The sequence below is a fragment of the Phytophthora parasitica genome (genome assembly GCF_000247585.1).
Source record: "Phytophthora parasitica INRA-310 unplaced genomic scaffold supercont2.88, whole genome shotgun sequence".
Lineage (NCBI taxonomy): Eukaryota > Oomycota > Peronosporomycetes > Peronosporales > Peronosporaceae > Phytophthora > Phytophthora nicotianae.
In genome coordinates this window covers 210,094-212,242 of record NW_008649074.1, presented here as the reverse complement: position 1 = coordinate 212,242, position 2,149 = coordinate 210,094, and the positions used below count along the sequence as shown (strand labels likewise).

At 44.6% G+C, this 2,149-nt stretch overlaps 1 protein-coding gene across 1 annotated transcript; it reads right to left on the bottom strand.

Annotated features, from left to right (window-relative positions):
• Nucleotides 1–717: 717 nt before the first annotated feature.
• On the bottom strand, nt 718–1,914 carry PPTG_18516 (hypothetical protein; the record flags this gene model as incomplete). Its single annotated transcript, XM_008916760.1, has 2 exons — nt 718–1,512; nt 1,909–1,914. 2 exons carry the CDS (start codon nt 1,912–1,914, stop codon nt 718–720), a joined length of 801 nt encoding a protein of 266 aa, XP_008915008.1.
• Nucleotides 1,915–2,149: the final 235 nt, after the last annotated feature.

Here is a 2,149-nt window from a genome sequence, read left to right as displayed (position 1 = left end):
TTCGCACCTGCATCCGAAGATCCGCAAACCTGAAAGAATCAAAGTAGAATTTACTAACACATTTCTGAGATCACAACCATAAACGTTAGAACTCTCGAAGGTCGAGGGTTGATAATAATCAACGCACCTCTATTTCCGCTTCGTCTTGGGATAATAAATGATGCAAAGGGAGAAATCCATGCCATATCCGAACGTGGATCCGCTTCGATGACACCATGGCACCATGCCACACCATGAAGTGCCAAACTCGTCCACAAGATGCATCCTGTCGCCGAAAATACTTGATTTCGAACTTAAAGATAGCTTTGCAGCTTTTATTAAACCCTCCACTGTTGCGACATCAAGCTAGTTATTAACACTTTCAACTTGATTAATACTCTGTTTGAATTGAGACTCACATCGCTACTACTTACTCGAGCGAGTTCAAGAAACAGAAAATACTTTGTGGCATGGAGAAAACAAATTAAGGTGGACTAGAACTTAAATTTAGTCCATTGTGTTGGTTTTAGAAGCGCAGTGGTGCTCAACTGTCAGAGCAAGCAAGTTATTGCATCCCACTGGCAGTCATTGATTATCTGTTCCAACAACACTGCAAGGTTCTGTTGAAGCTCTGCCACTCGCGAAGTCTTCGCCTTCTCTGACTCGAACTTCTTAGTGGGACTTTGCTTCGTCACGGCTTCGTTGAGAAGCAAACCCTGGCGGAGAAACTCAAACGTATCAATCATTTCCTTGTCGGAGACTGCACAGTAGGGAAAGAAGCCGCGCAAAAGCGTCGGGGTCAGCATCGTCGTCGAAGTATGCTCCATCATCTTTCAGCTTTTTCTTCAATACCATCAGCAACACTGGCGGTCGGAATTTGCCGTTCACAATCACATCGGAGTGGCTCAATTTGCTGCTTTCCATTTCCATCGAGTGACCGTCTTTTCCGCATCCCATTTGTCGAACCACGTACTTGGAAAACGCTTTTAAATGCTTGATCAAGAACTGCCACGGGTAGCGGTAGATATAGGAGATTCTAGTGGCTAGCAACACGTTAATCTCTCCCTGATACCCGTCCTTGCTCATGGCTTTGTAGGTCTCCATCACAATAGCCAACATCATGTTGAGAAGAATGAGACTCACAATGGTCATGTAGCCCCAATAAAACAAACTAGAACCTCGAATAGTGACGATGGTATTGAAATTAAAAGTTCCGAATAGCATGTCCATGCAGGCCTCTCTGGACAACGCAGCAGTCGAGAACTCATGAACTTGGCCACCAAACAGGACATTTCCCATGGACGTGAATGTGATGAAAATGATAAGAAAAACAAAAACAAAGTCGCGGAATTGTCGAAGGGAATTCACAACAGTGCGAGCCAGCACGTTAAGCTGCGGGTGGAAGCTCAATTGGCGAATAGTAAATAGTCCGAGCTGGAATATTGCGATAGCTCCGACTATGTTGAGTGCATTTGTCAATGCTGCCACTTTGTTAAGCTCTCGGACGACAGCATCGACATCTTGATACTTTTCCTGCAAAGTATTTCCAGTAGTGTTTGCAAGTTTCAGTAGCACATCATCGAAATCCCTTGTTATCGTTGCAGTCCATAGACCAGGGAAAGCAGCTAGAGCGCCAAACTTGGCGCACAACCCGGAAAGAGTGTAGAGGAATTGCCTTGTCGGTATTTGCTTGATAAACGAGATGTAGAATTTACAGCCAGAATATTCCCGGTTTTCTTCTCAGTGTTAATCTCGGTCTGGGCTCTGACGTTCTCCAGATTGTATAAAGTATAGCCCATAACGATATGAAGTGAATGATAGTGGTCAGAGTGATGCCTCTGTAATCCGGGATCGACCTCGTATCTGCTTCTAAATGGAACGAACTGGTCTTGAGGAAGTTGACTTTGAGGCGCGTGACTGTGAACATACCGACATTACCAGTGTTTCCAGTGTACGTTGCAATTGTGGCAGTAAGTTGTCAAGAGTAGTAGTTTATCCATGATCCGCTGTTCTTCAAAGTGATTATTTAGCCTTCGCTTCTGCAGCATCCCAGGTGACATACAAAAAATGTGTTGTTTCCCAGGATAGTCAATGTACGTGCACATAGGGTACAGCTCCAGCAGCACAAACTCTTTGTCGCAAGATTTGTATTCTCTCGGGGTCATTTCCA